The following is a 21728-nucleotide window of genomic DNA, read 5'->3' as shown; positions in this document are numbered from 1 at the left end:
CGCCGTCTAATATTTTATGGAGGGGCAAAGGGACTTCGGCTCCTCTAGCTCGCGCTGTGCGCCGCGGGCCCCGGTCTCCCTCCGGCCAGGAGGCGTCCTCAGGAGAGCCAGGCCGAGAGAAGATGCTCCTTGCCCTGAGCATCAGCCGGACCAACGCGCAGAGGAGGAGGCGGCGCTACGAAGCTCCCGGCAGGCGCGCCTTCCGAGCAAGCCGCCGCTGCCGCGTGCGCAGAAGCAGCCGCTGCCTCTCTGCGGCTCGTGCCCGCCCGTGGACTACAACTCCCAGCGAGCTCCGGCAGAAGGAAAATCCTTTGCCTCGGACAGCCGCCGCCGCCGCCCAGGCTGGAGCGCGGAGCCTTCCCAGCTGCTGCGCTGGAGCCGGCCCGCGGCGCCGAGCAACAGGAGCCTCTGCATCTCGCCTAGGCCGGCGGCGCCCCATGCAGCTGCAGCTCCCGCCGCGGCCTGGAGGTGCCTCCCGAGGCCGCCGCCGGGCCGCTGGGAAGTAGCCTGGTCCGCCTCGCCGCTGCCCGCTCCCCTTCCTCCTCCTCGTCGTCGTCCTCCTCCTCCCCGCGCGGCCTTCGAGCAGGAGCCGGCGGAGCTGAGCATGGCTCGGGCGCTGCTGGGGCTGCTGCTGTGCTTGGGCTCCGGGGTGGCGCGAGGCCCCGTCCAGGCGCCCGTCGGGCTCCGGCTGCCCTTGCGGAGCGCGCCGACCCAGTCGCGGGAGCCGCGCTCGGCCGACGAGCAGGACGAGCCTCGCCCCGGTAGCGGCGGCGGCGGCGTCTTCGCCGACATGCTGGACAACCTGCGAGGCAAGTCCGGGCAGGGCTACTACGTGGAGATGACGGTGGGGAGCCCCCCGCAGAAGGTGAGCCGCCGTCGGGCCACGAGCTTGGCGCCCACTGACCCCCGTGTGCTGGCGGGCGGGCGGGCAGCGAGGGGTATCCGGCCAGGCCAGCGCCCTTCCCCATGCTGGGGTGGGGTGGGGTCCCTAAGGAGACGGCATGGCTCTCGATCAGGGTTTCCAAAACTTGGGTCTCCAGCTGTTTTTGGACTACAACTCCCATCATCCCTAGCTAGCCGGACCAGTGGTCAGGGATGATGGGAATGGTAGTCCAAAAACAGCTGGAGACCCAAGTTCGGGAATTTCAGAACGCTTCCTATCCAAGGCCAGTGATCCCGCCTCTGAAGAAAGTCCGTGGGTTGCAGGTGGAGATGGGGCTGTGTGGGGGAGACAGTAAGTGTGTGTGATGCTTGGGTGGGGCGGGGGCTCCCCAAGGCCATCTGGCTATTCCAGGGCAGAGAGATCAACCTTGCAGCCTGTACTTTTTAGCTCACAGCTCTGACTCTTAGCCACCAGCCTAGGATTTTCAGCGGGGCTTCTGGTGGGGCACTTTGCAGGTGATTTCCAGGAGCTGGACCCTCAGAAGATCCAAAGTGCCCAGGGGAGGGGAGACTGAAGGGGCCGCTGCAAGGATGAAAGGGGAAAGTTGGGTGTTGTGTGCTGCCTGCAGAGAGAGACAGATCACTTGCCTCCTTGTTCGCCCTTCATGGCCGGGAGGGCAAGATGGCAAGGGAGGATGTCTTCTCTGAGTCCTATCTGAATCCTTTGAAAACACTTTTTTAAAAGGAGGAGTTGGATGAAAGGTATTCAGACATGGTCTGTCACTGAAATCGGGTCTCACTATGTCTAACCAGACCACACAACTAGTGACCATCCCTGTAGTCTCGTGCGGCCAGCCCCATTGTGTCCTTAGCTGACATCCAGCAGCCTTTCCAGTGCAAAGCAGTCCTTGTTGGTGGAGCTGTTTTTGCTGGCTCCTCAGCAGCTTTATTTGGGGTCCCCCCAGGGAGCAGACTGGGGGAAGGGCTTTCCGAAGAGGTGCAGCCATTGATAAAAGTGAGCAGAGCGTGGAAATCATTTGTTTCCTGTGGGAAACCAGACCATTTCTTCTCCACTGGTGAAAAAAGGCTGTGCTTATCTGGAGCTGCTTCTCTTTAGTAGCTTTGAAAATGAGAAGCTGCCGTAGAGAGCGACTGGTTGGGTGGGTGAGGAAGAGAGCTGGCTTAGAACGTGTGCGTGGATCCAAGGGGAGAAGTGGCGTTTTTGTCGTGTACGAAGACACAAAATTTCCCTCTGTGCAGCTGGGTTGCCTGCTTCTACGCAAGCAGCCGGATGTACCTGGGCATTTGTTGAGGCTTAAGCCGCAGCTTAGCCGTGTGACTTATTTTTAGCGCTGGGGCTTGGCCTGAAATATTTCAGGCGATAGCCTCTGAGGATGTGCAGAACGCGTTTCCAGCACCTTTGCTTCTTTCCAAACTGACCCATGGTGTGCTCCACATCTTGTGTGAGGGGGCTCTCTGTGCCCTTCCACTGCCGAGCTGACTTTTCACCGCTGGGGAAAAGGCCACGAAACCCCTCATCCCTTTACTTCGCCTTGCCAAGCGGGTTTGCTCAGAGCTGCCTGATTCCAGGAAGGCTCCCGCAGCTCCCCAAGCCTCCTCTGCCGGCTGCCTCTTCAGCTCTCTGGCCGTGGGCCAAGTAAGCCTGAGATGCCAGCAACATATGGTGCTTTCAGTGGAATTAAAGGTTCCTTATATAAAGCGTGCATGTGTGTGAAAGCAAGTGGGAAAAGTACAAGCCTATATGTGTGCGTGAGTAAGTGGTACCAGGTGTGCATATTATGAGCACATTTGTTTTCTTAGGCCCACAGTGGCAAAATTCAGGCTAGCGAATTAAACTTCTCTGCAAAGCTGAGCCTCCAAAGCCAGAGCAAACACTGGCATTGCTTCCCCAAAGTGCTTGTATTCGGACTTTGAAGAGGCTCTAGAGTGACAATACGGTGCCACAAGCTACAGGGTACAAACTCTAACAGAGATTACAAACTCAAACTCATAAAGATATGTATAACACAACAATTCGTTACAGAATTAGAGATAAGTGTTTATGAGTAGAGATAAGTTCCTGTTAGTGCATAGTCAGATTTGACGTGGAGGTCTTAGTTTCAATCACTGAGCAGAAGTCAGAAGTCAATTATGGATCAGAAACCAGGACAGGGCCCTGTTTCGATGTATTCACCTTCATCAGCTAATTTTTAAAGGGTCGGGTAAGTTTGAAGACTTTCGGATAAATATATCCTGTTATTTTCTACGTTTCTCAGAGATAACAACTACGTGTGGGTAGATCAACGTGTATCTTGAGCTTTTCTGTGCATTTACATGTTGATCTACCCACACGTAATTATTGTGTTATACATATCTTTATGAGTTTGAGTTTGTAATCTCTGCTGGAGTTTGTAATCTCTATTTGAGTTTGTAATCCTTGTCAGAATACATACTTTTGAATGGATTAGTTTTTGTTACAATTGACTATTGATTTGCAAGTAGGGACTACTCCCACTATTGAAACTAACATTGGCCTGAGTTCTTGGTGTGCTTTTTTCTTGGTATATTTAATAACAAGAGCTCCAACTTATTTAACAAGCTACAGGGTGTCATATCTGTGTGGATGAGGGGAAATGTGAGTTTGCAAGGGGTTTGGTGGGCAGCCTTTGTCTGACTGCAAGTGAGTGTAGCTTGTGAAAGCTGAAAAGTGCCAGGATTTGCGGGGGTGTGGCTTGAGCAGAGCATCCTCAGTGGTGACCCCAGGTGTGGGTGGGTGTGCAAACTGTTGGCCTTTTTGAGAGCCAGCTGCAAAGTGAGATTGGCAGGGCTGGTGGGACATTGGGTTGGGGAGCTGACCTTGCTGTCACCTGGAACAACAAAGGCTGTTGTCATCTTCCTCTGGGACCCATTGCCAGGCTGTAGAGCCCTGTCAAGGTGGTGCTTGAGTGTTTGAGCCACTGGGTGGAAAAACAAACTCTGTTTGGGGTGTGTGTGGGGAAGAGTCACATTGACTCCCTTGGCTTTGCTTTCTCTAGTCTAAAAGGGTGTTGTGCTACCCAGGGTCACTGCAGGCTCATTTTGTTGTAAGCTCCATTCTATTCAATTGGACTTACTCCTGTGCAGGGTGTATTGGTCTTGCACCCTTAAATGCCTTGTGCTGAACTCTTCCCATTCAGGCAAAGAGATGGTAGCACCAGAAGCAGAGAGCAGTTTCTGTTTCCCCCCGAAGATTGCTTTGAGTGAGTGCACAAGCCAGCCCCATTCATTGACATCTGTTAATTTAGTTAAACTTACGGGGTTGGAGCCAATGACGTCCTACTCAGAGTATACCCAACTAAACCCAACTGGCCATAAATTAGCAATGCCCATTAACTTTGATGGGCCTACTCTGTGTAGGGCTGGCATTGGTGACAACACTATGGAAGCTTGACTTTGTCTGTTGCCTGGATGGTCAGTATTCAAAGGAGGCAGGTGATAGCCTTCAAAAAATTATCGGAGGGAGCAAGAGATTGTGCTTTGTGTACACATGTGCACTGTGGTTTGCTGATTAGTGCAAAAGCAGTAAGTCCTTTCCTGGCACACTCTTGGTGGGGGATTAGGAGAAGACGGAGCTCTTGTGAGGTCAGGATTAAGGCTGCCCAGCAGCAAGACCTGGCAAGGCTCTCTATTGCCCCCTCTCTGTTTAGGCCCCACCCGGCTGCTCACTGAAAGATTTTGCAGCAGGACCCAAGAGGAGGTTGGTATGGCCGCTCTGATGCACTTCCGCCATTGGTGTGTGTGTTTATTGCCCAGGTTTGCAGCTGAACAGAGGGAGTTCAATTACTGCCAGCAAACCCAGTGGCGGCTTGCGGCTATGTCCTCTGGGACACAGGGAAGAGGCTGTTCTGGTGCAGTGCATAACTGCTTCTGCTGTCCTGGGCAAAAACAGCGGGTAGGCTTCTGTTCTCCATGCTCTCAGATACTAACAAGAAGTGCCTGGGTTTTCACATGCAACCGCATGTAGAGAAAGTGAGATGGCAGGTCCCCAAAGGCAGGGAAAGGATGAAGGAGACCTCTAGGCACAGAATTGGGCTTTCATTGAGACCAACTTTTCCCCAAATTGAATCCTTCTTCCAGGGCACTCTTAGGCACAACCATTTTCAGTCTCAAGTTTACAGAGTAATTTTGCAATGCATTCTTGAAAACCAGGGACTGAAATTGGCTTCCCCTAAGAACACCATTGAAATATTCTTGGCTCCCACCTTTCCTTATAAAATAAGTTAACACGATAAGAACAAAATAGCAGCACAAAACTCTTTTTTGGGGGGTGTGGATCTTCCTGAACAGCTTTGCTAATGATCCAGTCATTTTGTTGTTTTCCTTTTCAGTTTAGTTTTCTCTGTTGATGTGCAACCCATGTGGACTTAGGCCAGTGCACACCTGGCTGCAGTGACTTTACCACTTGCAGATAGGCCAGTTACAGCAAATCACTGCATTAGTGGTAACATAAGGACATAAGATGTTGCTGGATTAGGCCAATGGCCCTTCAAGTGCAACGTCCTGTTCTCATAATGGCCAGCCAGAAGCTATGGGAAGGCTGCAAGCAGAACAAGAGCCCTCTCTCTCTAGTGGTTTTCTGCAACTGCTATCAGAAGCATTACTGCATCTGACCATAACCCAATAGCTCTGTCTGAACCAATGGTCTGCTTAGGAGGTTCTTGTTTGTTTTTGGTTTGGATTTTTTTTTTGTCTTGGCCTCTAAGGTCCAACAGTGGGGAACTACAAATCCCATCATCCACGGCCATGCTTGCTGCGCTGATGGGAATTGTAGTTCAGCAACATCTGGTGGGCCAGAGGTTCTCCACTCCTGCTGACGTGCTGCTGCTGCTGCTGCTGCTGCTGCTGCACACTTGGTGCTAAAGGTCATGGCTTGTCATTTGGGGTTGTCTCGAGTTCTAGATCAGCCCTGCGAGTTGCTGACCTATCAAAGCATCTTCTTACTCTGCCAGGTAGTCACTGACATTTAAGAGCCTTGCCTTTAAGAAACCAGTAGGAGTGGTCAGGAGGCAGAGGTGAATATATAAGGGGAATCCCTCTGTGAAGTGCTGGTAATAAAATGCAGGAGGTGCCAAGCCAAATGCTCTGTGCTGTATAAATGTTTAAGGATGCTTTGGGCATTCTGCATCTTTGTGCAGCTGAGCCACAGGACGCTCATAGCCTAGAGAAGCCTGATGCTGTGTACTAATGGCTGCTGATGGACCTTTTAAGTGAGCCATATGGAATGGAACGATGATGAATTTTGGTGAAAAGCTGTATAAATATAGAAGAATCCTATGTGAACGATCCAGGAGAGGGAGCCAACAAGTATCTGGCATCCTGCTTGTGATCTCATTGTGATTAGGCACACATGACTTTCTTCCCAGAAATCTGGAGATAGCAGAAGCTACAAATGCCTTTGCCTGGTCTGACATTTGCAGGAAGTGACTTGAGGTCTTGCAGCCTGCCTCTGTGCTGACCTCTTGCCTCCATGGCGAGGTTTCTTCCTTGCTCCATTTGGGGCTGCTTAAGACAAGCAAGGCTAGGGGGGACTGTTGCTTTTTCGATGGCCTTTAACGGAGAGAAATTCCTCCCCAAGCTGCTGGGCTCAAGCCTGCGTGGGCACTATGCTCTCACTTGCTGCATGGCTATCCAGGCAGGAGAGTTGGGGCTTTTCTTTCCAAAGATGTGCTTACTGAGTTTTCAAAAACAGCAACAAACAAACAAGACAGACAATTAATAATAATAATAATAATAATAATAATAATAATAACAACAATAATAATAATTTTTTATTTATACCCCACCCTTCCCGGTTCAGAAAACCAGGCTCAGGGCAGCTAACAACAAATTTAAAACACTTAATTGATGCAACAAAAACCAGCATAAAATACAGTATAAAATGTGCATAACAATAAATTCAGAATTCAAAATCAATTTAGGGGGGAAATCCATCCAATAAACATTAGATGATCACCAGGGCTAGCTGGCTAAATTAGTCCTATTTGGGCCAGTGAGGAGGCCAGGGGAGAATTAGCTGTGGGATCCCAGAGCGGGAAATCTTCATAAAAAGGGGAGAGGGAGGGAAGGAAGGGGAACAAAAGATCAGGCTAAGTTTAAATTGAAAGCCAGGAGAAATAGCTCTGTCTTACAGGCCCTGTGGAAGGAAGTTAAATCCTGCAGGGCCCTGGTCTCATGGAACAGAGCATTCCACCAGGTCGGAGCCATCACTGAGAAGGCCCTGGCCCTTGTGGAGGATAATCTGACTTCCTTAGGGCCCAGGACCTCTAAACTACGATTATTCATGGACCTTAAGGTCCTCTGCAGGGCATACCATTAAGAAACAAAAACATTATTGCAGTCGGGATAAAATTTTGCAGGCATCCTAATGAAATAGATTCTGCAAAGCAATGTTTTGGAGGAGTCACATATCAATACCATAGCCTTTCCACATGGAGGCATGTGCCATTGGGGGTCTATTCAGCACACTATTCTTATTTATAAAGCAAATGAACAGTGAGCATACAACAGTGAAGTTGTCTTGTTTCATAACCCCTCTTTGAATTCTCCTATGAGTGGCCCAGACCCTCTCAAAGCACCCATCCCTGGAGAGTATTTGTGCCTTAGTGCATGGGGGTGTCCCCTCCTTTCTTGGAGCGTAAAAAGCAGATGTGGGAAACATCTGTGCTCTCCCCCAGCTGTTGCTGCACTGCACCTCCCATCAGCCCTAGTGTTGTGCAAGTCTAACAGCATCTGGGCAGGTTCTTCACTCCTAGTGTAAAGGACAGTGTTCCTGTGCTGTTTCAGACAGCAGCGCTTCAAATTGTTCCGCGTTTGACCCCACAAGGTTAGCAAGCTATCTGTCTTTCTGCTGCACCCCTTGTGCAAAGGGTTAGGCCGCGTAGCGATTGGGGGAGGCAGGCTCCTTCCAGCCTCAGCGCCACCACCTTGGGGTCTGGCAGCCCTGACCTTCCCCAGCTGACATGGAAACTGATACACCTGCAGCTTGCTGCTGATGCTGACGCTTCTTCCAAGACTGGCTAAACCACACAGAGGAGCTGCTGCTGCTGCTGCTGCTGTCGCTGCAGACCAAGGGCAGGGGGTGAACCAGTGACTTTGTGCTCTGAGCCGGCTTCTCCCTTTGGCTTAAAGATATGTGCACAGAGACGTTTTCCTTGGGGGAACTTGCCTTCCACTCCTGGAACTTGGAACAGGCCGCTGCCCAAAGCGACAGAACATTTGCATCTTGATGCCAAGCTTGGCCTCTCTGTGCCCAATTTAGATCCTTTCTCCCTGAGGTAGAGACCTGTGTAGTTCAGAAGGCTGCATATGCCCAATGCTAACAGAAGCCAGCCTCGTTTAAAAGACGAGGTGCTGCATTATGCATCCTGGAGCTATTATATTCTGGGCCGTGGGTGGGTCAGGCACAAGTTCATTGTCCCGGACTGGATGTTGCCGTGCACATTGGGCTGCCCTGCAATTCTCTGCATGAAACACACCGACCTTTCTCCCTTTTTCTTCCCCCAGCTGAATATCTTGGTGGACACAGGGAGCAGTAACTTTGCTGTGGGTGCAGCACCTCACCCTTTCCTCAGGCGGTACTACCGGCGCCAGCTGTGAGTATGCAGGGAAGCTGATGTGGGGCCGGGCAGGAGAGGGCAACTCTGAGCTTGTGAGGAAACCACTCCTCTCCCCTCTTCTGTCCCGCCAGCCTCTTTCGCCAGGGAGGTGTTGAGCCCCTAATTTGCTTGAGGGGCTTTCGCCTTTGCAAGCGCCAGCCATAATCCCTATGCCCCTTTGCCCCATCTGTCTCTGGTTTTCTGAAAACACTTTTTCTTTTCAAATTTTTTTATTGGTTTTCACAGCATTATAAACAAACAAACATGAAGCATAGCCTTATTGAAAATTACACTTGTTAACATTGTTAAGTGACTTCCTTGCTTCCCCTTGGTTGAATTTCATTGCATGTCCTTTTAATGGTTTTCCAAATCACAGTTCTTATAAAATTTAACTTAAACATTAACATCCTTAAATCTTCATATTATGAAATTAAACATATTAATTCAACACTTAACATAAATAAAATCCTGAGCCAATTAAGTTATCTGCAAGCTGTTTTCATTTAATTTAACTTAATATATTTAACTAAGTAATCATTAAATTTAATCCACTCTTCCTGATACTCCTCCTCCTTCTGGTCGCTGATCTTCATCTGCCATTCTTCTATCGTTGGTAAGGTCTTCTGAAAACACTTGACTATCTGGCCACGGGCTGGCAGTGCCAGGGTGGCGCCAGGTGACACCAGCACACAGATCAGGGCTAAATGGCTTCTTTCTGTGCCGTGGGGGAAGAAATGCTGAGCTACTGTCTGGCCCTTGAGCTGCTGCTGGAGGGCACAATGGACAATGGCAGGCTGATCCCCTTCCGCCTCGGTCTGCTCACTGCCTCCTCGCCTTGCGTGGCCGAGTGGGGAGAGCCAGCCAGCCTCTGTTCAGAGCCAAGGCGCTGATAGGGGAGTCGGCCCAAAGCCGGCCGGAAATGGGCTGGGTGCTATGGACATGCCTCAGGGCAATCTGCTCCTCTTGCTACGGAGACGTGAGCAGAGAAGATGGGCAGGTGCACACCATTGATGTGATGCCCCCCCACTCCAAGGCACCACATCTGCCAAGAGCACTTTCTGAATTACAGTGGTACCTCGGGTTAAGAACTTAATTTGTTCTGGAGGTCCGTTTTTTTCCTTTTTTAAATAGTTTTTATTAAGAATTTCAACATAACAAATTATCAAAAACATATCATCTTCATTCCCCCCCCCTTTTTCCTCTTCCCCAAGAAAAACCCTTCCTCCCCCCCCAATGTCTTGCGTCTGTCTCATATATTAGTTTCACCTTTTAAGTTGAATTACTGAAATAAATGAACTTTTCCACGATATTCTAATTTTCCGAGTTTCACCTGTAGTTCAGCAGTTTGGTTTGCCGTTCTTCCCTAGTTGGGACTGTTGGTTCTTTGCATCTTTGGGTTAGTAGTATCCTTGCAGCTGTTGTCGCATATTTAAACAGTCTTTCCTGGTCTTTCCTTGAGTTTTTGAGGCTGCCTCATGCAGGTAACTCCCTCAACATGCCACCTACCTGTGTTCTCACTGCCTCATAACCACCCCCTGTGTGTCTTTTGCAGCTCTGGTACATACCGGGACTTGCGGAAAGGAGTCTACGTGCCGTACACGCAGGGCAAGTGGGAAGGGGAGCTTGGCACTGACCTGGTGACCATCCCCCACGGCCCAAACGTCACCGTCCGCGCCAACATTGCTGCCATCACTGAGTCGGACAAGTTTTTCATCAACGGGTCCAACTGGGAAGGGATCCTGGGCCTGGCATATGCGGAGATTGCCCGGGTGAGCCTGGCATCAGTGTGGGCACCTCTGAAGAAATGTACCCCTTGCCACTGTGGAAACTGTATAATGTAAGAGGGTGGGGTGTGTGTGTCCCCAAACCCTTCCAGCACAAATCACAACTGCAGAGTAAAACAACAACAACAACATCTCCCAATGGAAATGTGTTGGGCAGTTAAAATTTATTAAAATTCCCTACAGTTTTCCAGTTTAGAGGCTTACCTGTTTTTGTTTGTTTGTTATACTCTTGGAAACTATAATGCAGCCACAGAAGCAGCATAGGATAACCCTCCTTTAACCCCCTTGCCCTGGCTCCTGGAAGGCCCAAAGGGGCTTAGGGAGCCAATCCTGCTGCTCTTAAAACTGAGCTCCCCTTAAAGGGCATTGCCATCTTGAATGCCACCTGCAGAACAGTCTCCTTGCATTTGTCCTCTGGCAGGTCTCTGTGAGACCTTAAGCACTTTACATAATATAATAATTATTATTTATACCCCGTCCATCTGGCTGGGCTTCCCCAGCCACTCTGGGCGGCTTTCAACAAAATATTAAAATACAGTAATGGATCAAACGTTAAGAGCTTCCCTAAACAGGGCAGCCTTCAGATGTCTTCTAAAAGTCTGGTGGTTGTTTTTCTCTTTGACATCTGGTGGGAGGGTGTTCCACAGGGCTGGCGCCACTACCGAGAAGGCCCTCTGCCTGGTTCCCTGTAACTTGGTTTCTCGCAGTGAGGGAACCACCAGAAGGCCCTCGGCACTGGACCTCAGCGTCCGGGCAGAACGATGGGGGTGGAGACACTCCTTCAGATATACTGGACCAAGGCCGTTTAGGGCTTTAAAGGTCAGCACCAACACTTTGAATTGTGCCCGGAAACGTACTGGGAGCCAATGTAGGTCTTTTAAGACCGGTGTTATGTGGTCTCAGTGGCCACTCCCAGTCACCAGTCTAGCTGCCGCATTCTGGATTAGTTGTAGTTTCCAGGTCACCTTCAAAGGTAGCCCCACGTAGAGCGCATTGCAGTAGTCCAAGTGAGAGATTTTGCTAAACCTGACCAGCTAGCCACCCTGGATTTCTGGTCCCTGGAGAGCAGGCCTTTGCTCCTTTGCCAGGAAGCAACACGGAAGCTGCCCAGAATGAAATGCGCAGTCTTGTCCTGAGTTTGGCAAGCTTGTTGTTCTTCTGGAGTCACCTGACTCCTTTCATCAGCCCTGACCATTGGTCATGCTAGCTGGGGCCAGTGGTAGTTTGGGTTGGTAGGGCTCTAGATGTTCCTTATTCCCAAGGAGCATAGCTCAGTTGGTAGAGCAGGAGACTCTCAATCTCAGGGCTGAGGATTCGAGCTCCACGTTGGGCAAAAACTCCATGTTGTTGCAGTTCATCCCGCTCTCCTTGATATTCTAGCATCCAAGCCTCCAAAGCCCAGCAGGCTAGCTCACAGCCTACTTGCTTCCTCCCTGATCACTGATGCTGAGTCCCTCCTCCTTCGTCTCCTTTTCTGCAGCCTGATGACACCCTGGAGCCTTTCTTTGACTCGCTGGTGAAGCAAACCCAGGTCCCCAACCTCTTCTCCCTGCAGCTCTGTGGAGCCGGCTTCCCGCCCAACGTCTCGGACGCCCTGGCTTCTGTGGGGGGCAGCATGGTGAGTGAGGGGCACAGGGGCAAGAAGGGTCTCTTTTTCCTCCTTTGAGTTGGATCCCCAGAACCTGTTCCCAGTCTCGAAACAACTACATAATAAAGAGGTTGTGAGCACCTCTGAGCATCTGCAGAGTGCCTTCTCCTCACCATTAAGCAACCACAGCCCAACTCCAGGTGCTGAGGTTCAGGCAGGAGGGCTGTCCTGTTTTGGGGGTGAGTATGTGGAAGGCCGGGACGCAGGTGGCGCTGTGGGTTAAACCACAGAGCCTAGGGCTTGCCGATCAGAAGGTTGGCGGTTCGAATCCCCGTGACGGGATGAACTCCCATTGCTTGGTCCCTGCTCCTGCCAACCTAGCAGCTTGAAAGCACGTCAAAGTGCAAGTAGATAAATAGGTACCGCTCCAGCGGGAAGGTAAACGGTGTTTCCGTGTGCTGCTCTGGTTCACCAGAAGTGGCTTACTCATGCTGGCCACATGACCCAGAAGCTGTACGCCGGGTCCCTCAGCCAATAAAGCAAGATGAGCGCTGCAACCCTAGAGTCGGTCATGACTGGACCTAATGGTCTGGGGTCCCTTTAGCTTTATGTGGAAGACCAGCGTTCTAATTTTATTTTATTTATTTATTTTATTTTATTTTATTTATACCCTGCCCTCCCTTGCCAAGACTGGGCTCAGGGTGGCTAACATCAGATATAAAAACAATTGATTAAAATACAACTTAAAAACAAGATTAAAATACTACTTAAAATGCAGCCTCATTTCAGTGGAAGCCCAGATCAAAAACTGTTTGGGGGAGAAAACGTCAAGTCTTCACCAAGGCCAACTATCCAGACTGGTCCTACGTGGGCCAGAAAAGCCAGGGAAGTCCCCAAATAGGGGTTCCATCACAGAAGGAAAAGGAAAGAGGAGGAGGGGATCAGGCTGGTTCCAAGCCAAAGGCCAGGCGGAACAACTCTGTCTTACAGGTCCTGCGGAAAGAAATCAGATTCTACAGGGCCCTGGTCTCATGAGGCAGAGCGTTCCACCAGGCCGGAGCCAGTGCTGAAAAGGCCCTGGCTCTGGTTGAGGCTAACCTGACTTCCTTAGGGCCCGGGACCGCTAGAGTGTTGCTATTTATGGACCTTAAGGTCCTCCGCAGGGCATACCAGGAGAGGGGGTCCCGTAGGTACGAGGGTCCTGAGGAGAAGAGTGTGTCAGAGCACACGCAGAGTGTCCTCTCCTCTCCATTGCCCCCTTTGTCCCATTTACACTTGGCCTGGACTGGAGATTCTAGGCAGCTCTGAGCCTCCAGTAGCCCAGGCAGGAAGTTTGCCGGTGCTTTGAGGAGCGGTGGGCAGGGGAGGGGAACGGGGCATCCACCACCCTCCTCTCGGCCCCTTCCTCTTAATGCCATTTCCTGCCACACCCCTGTCCCTGCAGATCATTGGAGGCATCGACCCGTCCCTCTACGTGGGCAGCATCTGGTACACCCCGATTCGGAAAGAGTGGTACTACGAGGTCATCATTGTCAGGATAGAGATCAATGGGCAGGACCTGCAGATGGACTGCAAGGAGGTGAGAGGGAGCCAGGGATGCTCAGGTGCAGGTGGATAAAAATCAAAGTTTTTAATTTAAAAAATCAGAATTTTTTTATTTGAATTGGATTTTTAAAATAAAATGCCTTTGCAGGAAAAATCTTTCTAAAGATAGTTTTCTTTTCTTCTTTTCGTTTAAATTTTATTAACATATAAAACACATACATATACATTTACACAATACACAACACACTACCTTATTTTCATAACATAAAACATACCTACATTACTCTATATAATACCTACCTATACTGTACATATCAGCATACCTGCACACCTACCCCACACAGACACCCACCAAGCCACTAAGATAGTTTTCTATTTAAGTTACATTGTAGTCCAAAGGCTATTCATTAGGAAATAAGGATTTGTTTAAGTTTTTCATGTGTGCTAAAACTCAGTCTTAAGTTGCTGGGTTTTTTTTTAATTGTTTAACCACATCAGTTAACAAACATGGATAGATGTGCTATAATGTTATTGTTTTAGTTAAATAAATTGTTTTAATTGTTATTAAGGAAATGATTGTTTTTCTTCTTCCAATAAAGTGCAGGAGAAAAGTTGTCCAAATATAAACATTTAACTTATTAAACCTCACAATAATTTCATAATTATCAGTCTATGTATTTCTAATAGTATCAATTTTTTGATGTAACTGTAAAAACTACTCTGAAAATTTATTCTTCCAAAAATGAAACCTTCATCTGGTTGTAAATATTAAGATTATACCAGCAAGAATGAGTTGTTTCTGTAAAAAAAAAAGAAAAAAAAGAGAGATTTAAATCAAGTCTTACTGACTAGTGATTTAAATCAATTTGATATAAAATCAAATCCACCCTACTTTGGTGTGTGCTGAGGAGCCACCTGAGCAGTGCCCACCAATGAGATGCCTTGGTTTGGAGGTGGAGGCAGGGCCTAGGAAACCTTTTGGTACTGAGGACTGAGGACTGGACCCTGCCCTTGCTCCTCTGCCCAGGCACTTGCCACAGGCCAACACCGCTCGCCTCCCACTCCTCATATTTGGGATCAGGTTGTGCTCAGCCTGGCCATAGCAGGGGAACTCCAGTTGAGAAACCCCCCCACCCAACCCATGCAGGTTCCAGTATGAGTCAGCTTCTGTCTCCCACTGCTAGGGCTGGTTTGGAGTTGGTGTGCATGAGCTTGGGAAAGCGAGGGAAGGGGGGAATTGGTGTTTTGGAGCCTGAGAGCCTTTGCCTTTCCCCGCAGTACAACTATGACAAGAGCATCGTGGACAGCGGCACCACCAACCTCCGCCTCCCCAAGAAAGTCTTTGAGGCAGCAGTGAAGTCAATAAAGACAGCTTCCTCGGTGAGAAATGCACTGGGGGTGGGGTGGGATCAGCAAAGGGAAAAGGGCACCTCCTAGTCTGCCTATCTGCAGGCCCTGCGGAGAGTGAGGTGTGCTCAGCTCTGTGTTCGAATCCTGAACCAAGGGCTCCGGGACCAGAACATTCAGATCCTGCAATGGGGCATACCGTACTAAAAAGTAAGGGGAAATGTGTGTGCATCTTATGGAGCGAATACAGGCAGGAGGCTCTGCTCAGCGCTCCCTTTAAAGAGCACGTGTGGAGCATGGAGTTCTTGGGGGAAAGCCCCCAAGAGCCACACACACACTCCGCACGCTCTTTAAAGGGAGCGCGGCTCTTGGGGGAGCCCGCTGGCTGTCCTGGCTTCAGGCTTAGCTGCTCAGCCTCTCTTGGGCAGGAGAGGCTGTGTGCGGCTATCCCTTAAGCCAGGACAGCAAGCGGGATCACTGCCAGCTTGCTGTCCTGGCTTTTGGGAGTCAGAATTTTTTTCTTCTTCTTTTCCTCTTCCAAAAACTAGGTGCGCCTTATGGTCTGGTGCGTCTTATAGAGCGAAAAATACGGTATATTGTGAAAAATGAATTGTTAGTGTAACTGGGCCTCCTCTGGGGGGGTGTTGCAATGCATGGAAATGGTAAAACCCATTCCTGCTACCGTTTCTCCACCCCACCTCTGAAAAGTGAGCCAGCATCTCTGTGCTAGATGTTCTAGCACAAAGCATCATTATTCCCTGGGGTGGAGGTGGAGAGCTGCTTCATCTTTGTTGATCTGAAGAATGGAGGAAAAGCAAAAAAAGAAGAAGCAGCCTCCCCACCCTGATTCTCCTCCCCCAAAATCTGGTGTGGCTTGTCTTGGTGCCAATAAGACCCCCTTCCCTCCCTCTTCAACAGACAGAGAAGTTCCCTGATGGCTTCTGGCTGGGGGAGCAGCTGGTTTGCTGGCAAGTGGGCACCACCCCCTGGCACATCTTCCCGGTCATCTCCCTCTACCTGATGGGCGAGACCACCAACCAGTCTTTCCGGATCAGCATCCTGCCACAGGTAGGTGCCACGACTGCATGTGTGCTTTGGGGTAGGCAGAGTGTGAAGGCAACCTCAGGTGAGGCATTGCATCTGGCTCTCAGGAGAAGCTCTTGCAGCTTGGAGGGGCCAGGAGTTCTCTCCCTCCCCCCTTTTAATAGAATTGTATTAGAGGTTTTTAACATATTAAGCCATGAAATCCAAACTCTCTTTATAGAAAGAGAATAAAAGTCAATGCACCAAAAGAAAAGAATATTAAAGGAAAATATAAAATACAGTAGTTATTATCCTCATCAAACACAATTGTATATATCTATGTATAGCTATCTATCACTATTTTATCTCAATCTTCCATCCACATACAGTGGAACCTTGGTTCTCAAACTTAATCCATTCTGGGAGCCTGTTCAACTCCTGAAACTGTTCGAAAACCAAGGCGCAGATTCTGATTGGCTGCAGGAGCTTCCTGCTCCCAAGCAGAAGCCATGTCAGATGTTCAACTCCCAAAAAACATTCAAAAACTGGAACACTTCTGAGTTTTCGGCGTTCGGGTGCCAAAATGTATGAGTACCAAGGCATTTGAGAACCAAGGCACGACTGTACTGAGAGTTGAATTCTCCAGTCTCCCCACCTGGGAGGTCTTGAGGGGCCCGGAGTTTTCTAGGGAGTGAAGAGGAAGATGGACTGGAGAGAGAAATCTCAGATTAACACCAGCCTTTTGGATTTGGGCACCATGCTTGCCAGCATCTGAGTTAGAGCTAAACCAAAATGCTAACAGATTCAGCTGTGGGCTGGAATTTGGGTGTTGGGAGAGGAGGATCTGTTAAAATGTCCACTCACCCTGCTGGGAATTGGGGGTCTTCTTCAACTATCAAAATCCATCATTTCCCATTTTTCTTAAAAGGTAAAGGTAAAGGGACCCCTGACCATTAGGTCCAGTCATGGCTGACTCTGGGGTTGTGGCGCTCATCTCACTTTATTGGCCAAGGGAGCTGGCCTACAGCTTCCAGGTCATGTGGCCAGCATGACTAAGCCACTTCTGGTGAACCAGAGCAGCGCACGGAAATGCCGTTTACCTTCCCACTGGAGCGGTACCTATTTATCTACTTGCACTTTGATGTGCTTTCGAACAGCTAGGTTGGCAGGAGCAGGGACCGAGCAATGGGAGCTCACCCCGTCGCAGGGATTCGAACCATGAAATTCATCATTTCCCATTCTTCTTAAAGGCACTTTAAAACAATAGCAGCAGCATAGTCTAAAAACACTCGCTGGTATGGGCTGAAACGGTTTAAAAACTATTCCAGCCCTCCGTAAAGTGGTGCCGAAATTACATTTTTCTTTAAAGGGGAGCCTGCCAGAGCTACCAGGTGCTGCAATTTTGTTTTGTTTTTAATGCAAAGACTAGGTCGGCGTTTCCCAAACTTGGGTCTCCAGCTGTTGTTGGACTACAACTCCCATCATTCCTAGCTAGCAGGACCCAGTGGTTAGGGATGATGGGCTTTGTAGTCCACGTTGCTGACATCGCAGTGGAGGGTGGTTTTAAATGTGGTGCTAGACAAAGACAGCTGCGCAGAAGACCAAGGCGGCTTGGAAAACGCAGTTGAGCTCTCAGGAGGGTGATTTGGCTGAAACTCAAATCACAAATTCAAAATTTTGAAGCAAAAATAGCAGAGCAATTATGCAACTTAGCTCTGGCTAGTGTTTCCTGATGACCAGGGAGGAAACAAACTGCGCCCAGCTTGATAGCAAATGGCAGCTGGCCCCTTGTGAGAAAATAAAAACAAGAGTGCCTTTGTGCATGGGCAGAGTGCTTTCCTCATCTTGTTGGGCAACCCTGACGCCTCTGAGCCCACATGGCAGCATATTCTCATTTGGGGAAGGAAGGTAGTATTTCTGCACCCCGGCTTACTAAAAGCCTCTCCCTCTCTCAGCAATATCTGCGGCCTGTCGAGGACGTGGCCACGTCTCAGGATGAATGCTACAAGTTCGCCATCTCCCAGTCGTCCACGGGCACCGTCATGGGCGCTGTCATCATGGAGGGCTTCTACGTGGTCTTTGACCGGGCTCGCAAGCGCATCGGCTTTGCAGTCAGTGCCTGCCATGGTAAGTGTAAGTTGTCAGGAGGGGCTGACTGCAGAAGGGGCAGACAGACGGGCAGCCTCTTCCAGTGGGCAGAGCTGGGTGCCACTCACCTGCGCAGCTGCCTCAGGCACACCATTGCCTATGCATCTCATGGACCCATGGAACTGTAGCGTTGGAAGGGACCCTGAGGGTCATCTAGTCCAACCCCCTACAATGCAGGAATCTCAACTAAAGCAGCCATGACACGCCTAAAGAGCACGCCCACTTGCCGCAGCCAATCGTCAGCAGGCCTGGCCGCAGCAACCAATCACACGCCCAATTGCCACTGCAAATCTCCTGCTGGCTGTTGCCACAAATCACCCGCCCCCCCTTCTGCTATCTGTGTATAAGACGACCCACAATTTTGCCTATTATTTCTAAGGAAATAATAACATCTTAAACACGGAAAAATACGGTACTTACTTGGGATCGAACCTGGGGCCTTCTGCACATCAGTTGTCTGTCTTACCACTGATGTCCTGCATTCATTATCCTGTTTCCTCTGCTCCCTTGGCTTCAGTGCACGACGAATTCCGCACGGCCGCAGTGGACGGCCCTTTCCTTCACTCCAACATGGAGGACTGTGGCTACAACATCCCCCAGACGGACGAGTCCACGCTGATGACCATCGCCTACGTCATGGCGGCCATCTGCGCCCTCTTCATGCTCCCTCTCTGCCTCATGGTGTCCCAGTGGCGCTGCCTGCGCTGCCTGCGCCGGGGCCACGACGACTTTGCCGACGACATCTCCTTGCTCAAGTGAGCGCTCTTGCCTCGCCACCCTCCGGCCCGTGCCGGCAGCCAGGGGGCACAGCTGCCAGGAGCCACAAACTCCTCCCACCCCCTTCCACCTCCGCCGTGTGCGGGTCTGCAGCTGCCTCAGGGCCACCTGCGAGTGGGGGACTGGCCGGCTGCACCGAAAGCGGCAGGAGACGCGCAACCTTTTCCTCCCTCCTGCCGTGGTTTGTGGGATGGCAGCTTACGGAGGCCCTACTCTTCCTCTCGCTGCCCGCCTGGTGGGTGAGAGAGGTCTACCGTCACCGTACAAGGAAGAGAAGCAGGAACTGGTGGGGCCTGGTTGCTCAGCTCAGGAGGGGCCCAGAGCTATTTCCCACCTCAGGGCTTCATGGCTGTTTCCCCCGTTTTGCTCGTATGTGACGATGGGACTACTCGCAAGGTGTCACGACCTGGAAGGGTTTGCCGGAAAGGGCAGCGGGGATGGACAGACCCCAAAGTGTTGCTTCTGTGTAGCGCTGATGAGAGTGGCTGTCATTTCTTAAAGGGTTTGTGTGCGTGTCTCTCTACAAAATATATATATAGAGATATATATAAATATATGTAACTTATACAATGGTAAACTGAAGGAGGGGGAATCTGTCCCCACCCCACTCAGGGAGCATTTGGGCTCCTTCTCGGCCCTTCACTGGCCACACTTCTTTCAAGGAACACCCCCCCAATAGGGTCTGGGGGCAAGGCCAGCTGCGACACACAGGTGTCCATCTCAAGGTAAGGAGGGTTCCATTTTGTTAACCGTGCAAAGTGGAGGGAGGATCCCTGCCTCTGGCAGTGGACGGGCCTTGATGGTCCCTTTTTAATCCCAGGCATCCAAAAGGCTTTCAGGAGTCGAAAAGAGTTTTGTATCCATTGATGAGAAGGAGCAGCTGCCTGTTTCCTCTTCAAGGCTGTCTAGCTGCCTTTCCTAGCTGCTTCCCTGGAGAAGCGCTTTCTCTTCAAGGAGCCTCTCTTGATGGGCACCTCACTCCTCCCTGTCCCTTGCCTCCTTCACGAGCAGGACTCTGGGGTGGCAGAACTCAGTGGAGTTCTGCCCATCGTGGGGAGTCAGCTCTCTTTGTGTACCAGGGCTGATGGGAATAGTTGTCCACCTGGAGGGCACCAATCTGGGGAGGGTGGTTTTATGCAGACATCCATCACACCTGGAGCCATGTGTGACTCGCCTGGGTTTAGCAAGCCTCCAGGGGACTCATCACCCCCATATCCACCCTGCATCCCTTTTTCCCAGTTCCATCCTTCAGTGTTTTCCTTGTGGCTTCTTCTTCACTGTTAAGTCCTGCTGGTTGGGCAATGGTAGCTGTGGAGGTGCAGTGAGCCAGATCTGGGGCCAGCTGGATGGTGCTGTGCTCCCCTCTTTTGGGGGTTCCAAACTTATTCTGCAAGGAAACAGGACCCCCCCCTTCCCCGTTACAGTCTGAACATGGTCCAGGAGTCTGGGCTGCCTGTTGCCACAGATATTTAGAGCTCATTTCATCATTGCCTGCTGAGCATCCTTGGGCAACTGCTGATAGCCAGGTGCTGCTTCTGCAGCGGCCGTTGTCACCTGAGCATTACTGAACCTAGGAAGCTGCCTTCTGCCAAGGGAGGCTACCGGTCCATCTAGCCCCGTATCGTCCAACATGAGCCTCCCCCAAGGTGGTGCCCTTGGACTACAACTCCCATTAGCCCCAGCTGTGTGATCCTGGGAGCACAGCTGTGCTTGGCTGGGAAGGATGGAGGTTGTAGTCAAAAACACCAGGCAAGTGCCGGCCTCGAGAGAGGCTGCTCTGCCCCTGGCTGGCAGCAGTTCAGGCAGGGGTCTCTCCTTGCCTTACCTGGAGAGGTTGAAGATTGAACTTTGGACCAGTGGCCTGGAGGCAGCTGCTCAGGTGCCTGGCTTGCCTGCCTCGCAATTGGATGGATGCAGCAGGCAGCCTGGCTATGACTTGCTTTCCAGAAAGAGCAGGCAGGAGGCCAGGCTTTCCTTCAGGAAATCTGGCCCTGTATCATGTCACCATAGGAATTACCCTTCCCCCGCTCTCACACCATTTGCTTGGTGGTAGATGTCCCGCCAGGAGAGATGCCTCTGCCTAGGACAAATGGCTGTGCCATGTCCTCGTTGCTGGCTGGGTAGAGCAGAAGCTTTTGGGGAGGGTGGCACAGAGCAGCCTGGAGTCACAGCAGCTGACCTCCTAACTCTGCCCTGCCTGGGCTCTCAAGGGTATGAAGGAGTTGGGGCACATTCCTCCTGCAAGGATGTCCAGCAGGGCTTCTTGGAGCCTCTGTTGGGATGGGTTGGTGCTGCTGCTTACTCTTTCTGGGGGTGTGCATTCAGGGGTCCACGCCTTTGCCTGCCACACTGGCAAGAGGCAGCTAGCAAGGAATTGCCCCAGCTCCAGGAAAAGCAGGGGACCAAGAAGCACTTGGCAGTCAGCTGCTGCTCAGCCACCAAAGCCATAGATGGGGAGGCTGCCTCTGCCTGGCATCGCTCGCAAGAGACAAACTTCTGCCACTGAAGTGTGTGTGTTGCTCAGTTGATCCGAAGGTTGCAAGAGGCTGTGGCTTTATCCTCTCCCCTTCCAACATGTCCATTGTTTTCAAATACATGTATGTATGTGTGTGTATATATATATATGTTGGCTGTTCTTGAAATTGTTATTTTCCAAAAAACCTTTTTGCATAGTTGCAGGGCTATTTCCGCAGTGTGGACGGAGGTAGCTGCCTTCTGCTTGCTAGAATGCCAGATGCCATCTGCTTGTACAATATTCTGTAAATATTTGTAATACTGGCTCCCAAATCCTCCGTGTTTTATCTCAAATGGAAGTGGAGGAGAAAGGAGCTAAGTGACCCTTTTTATTTTTGTAAATGTCTGGTTCCTTTTAAACACTTGTTTGCTAAGGCTTAATGGACAGGTGGTGGGAGGCCGGGTGGATGGGGGGGGAAATAGCTCTGGGGTGGATAAATGCACTTTATGGACTGTACCAAGCTTCACATGGTGCTGAGGGGGGTT

General features: G+C 50.5%; 1 protein-coding gene across 1 annotated transcript; it reads left to right on the top strand.

Annotated features, from left to right (window-relative positions):
• Positions 1-388: 388 nt before the first annotated feature.
• BACE1 (beta-secretase 1) lies at positions 389-20601 on the top strand. Its single transcript, XM_053366309.1, has 9 exons — positions 389-865; positions 8425-8513; positions 10069-10285; positions 11781-11918; positions 13333-13467; positions 14712-14813; positions 15699-15848; positions 17759-17930; positions 18469-20601. The coding sequence occupies exons 1-9, from the start codon at positions 605-607 to the stop codon at positions 18708-18710; spliced, it is 1506 nt and encodes a 501-aa protein (XP_053222284.1). The 5' UTR covers positions 389-604; the 3' UTR covers positions 18711-20601.
• Positions 20602-21728: the final 1127 nt, after the last annotated feature.

This window comes from Podarcis raffonei, chromosome 15, assembly GCF_027172205.1.
Source record: "Podarcis raffonei isolate rPodRaf1 chromosome 15, rPodRaf1.pri, whole genome shotgun sequence".
Taxonomy (NCBI): domain Eukaryota; kingdom Metazoa; phylum Chordata; class Lepidosauria; order Squamata; family Lacertidae; genus Podarcis; species Podarcis raffonei.
Note: the sequence above shows the minus strand (reverse complement) of the source record. Positions and strands in the feature narration are given on the sequence as shown.